This window comes from Phytophthora parasitica, assembly GCF_000247585.1.
Source record: "Phytophthora parasitica INRA-310 unplaced genomic scaffold supercont2.14, whole genome shotgun sequence".
Classification (NCBI taxonomy): domain Eukaryota; phylum Oomycota; class Peronosporomycetes; order Peronosporales; family Peronosporaceae; genus Phytophthora; species Phytophthora nicotianae.
In genome coordinates this window covers 641,350-642,440 of record NW_008649000.1, presented here as the reverse complement: position 1 = coordinate 642,440, position 1,091 = coordinate 641,350, and the positions used below count along the sequence as shown (strand labels likewise).

The following is a 1,091-nucleotide window of genomic DNA, read 5'->3' as shown; positions in this document are numbered from 1 at the left end:
GACAATACCGTCAGACGAAGAGGATAGTCGGGATAACCTGGAAACGTCGGCGGCGGCAACTCAAGATTCAATGATGGTGGTTGGAGACACGACAATCATGGCAACGAGTACCTGTGCGACGCTGCCTGCGGGATTCATGAGACGACGGTTGCGGTTAAGTGGAGGACGCGCGGCGGCGGAGAAGCGGCGACACCGGAGACCTGACACCCAGCTTGCTGCTGTACATGGTCTACTGGCTGCGGAGCTTCGGGAAAGACGCGAAGAAAGAGCGAAAGTGCTGCGGACACAAGTACGACGGCTAATTGCAGGAGTTTCCGGTAGCAGCACGTTAGTCCCAGTACAGGATCGCCAACGACGAGTGAAAGAGGTGGTGGCGGCCTTGAGGGACACAGTGACTCGAGTAGCAGCAGAGGACGCAGAGCTACGATCGGTAGAGACTAACGACACTGGATCCGTGCAGGAAGCGTCCCCAGCGACGCTGGAGAGCAGTGATCAGTGGCAGTTGGAGCAGATCTACGACGAGAAAGTACCCAAGTGGTTGGAGGAAAGGGGATCATTGCAGGACATGCGCCGAGTGCGGAGAGAAGCCATGAAAGAAGCCAAGAAGTTCCGAGCGTTTAAGCGAGTGCAACGACTAGAGCAACTGCGACGAGGGGGACAATTACGGAGCAAGAAACCGACAGCTGAGAAGGCACGTATGGCTAGCAAAAGTGTACGCAAACAGAAGCAACAGTACCAGTACGTACAACAAGGCAATTACGGGGACGTGGAGCTGGTTGCTAGTGAGGGTGGTACAAAACAACGCGTAGCCCAACTACGTGCTGTTGGTGACGGAAGAATGCGAAGTCTGCCCACGGCGTTATTAGCGGTGTCCAAGACGTGTATTCTGGAGGCCAAGTTAGATACATGCGCGCAGTTCAGTGTAGCTGGTGTGGAGCTTCGTCGGTACGGCAGGTGTATCAGTAGGAAGGCACCGGTTGACGTGGTTGAAGGCTTTGGAGGTGGACGACTGCGAGTGCTTGGTGTTTGGCAGTTCTCTGGTACTACACAATATCAACAGCGAGTGATAGTCAACGCCTTGCTAGTGGACG

At 55.1% G+C, this 1,091-nt stretch overlaps 1 protein-coding gene across 1 annotated transcript; it reads left to right on the top strand.

The window, feature by feature from the left end:
- Window positions 1-73: 73 nt before the first annotated feature.
- PPTG_08559 (hypothetical protein) lies at window positions 74-1,067 on the top strand (the record flags this gene model as incomplete). Its single annotated transcript, XM_008902677.1, has 2 exons — window positions 74-945; window positions 971-1,067. 2 exons carry the CDS (start codon window positions 74-76, stop codon window positions 1,065-1,067), a joined length of 969 nt encoding a protein of 322 aa, XP_008900925.1.
- Window positions 1,068-1,091: the final 24 nt, after the last annotated feature.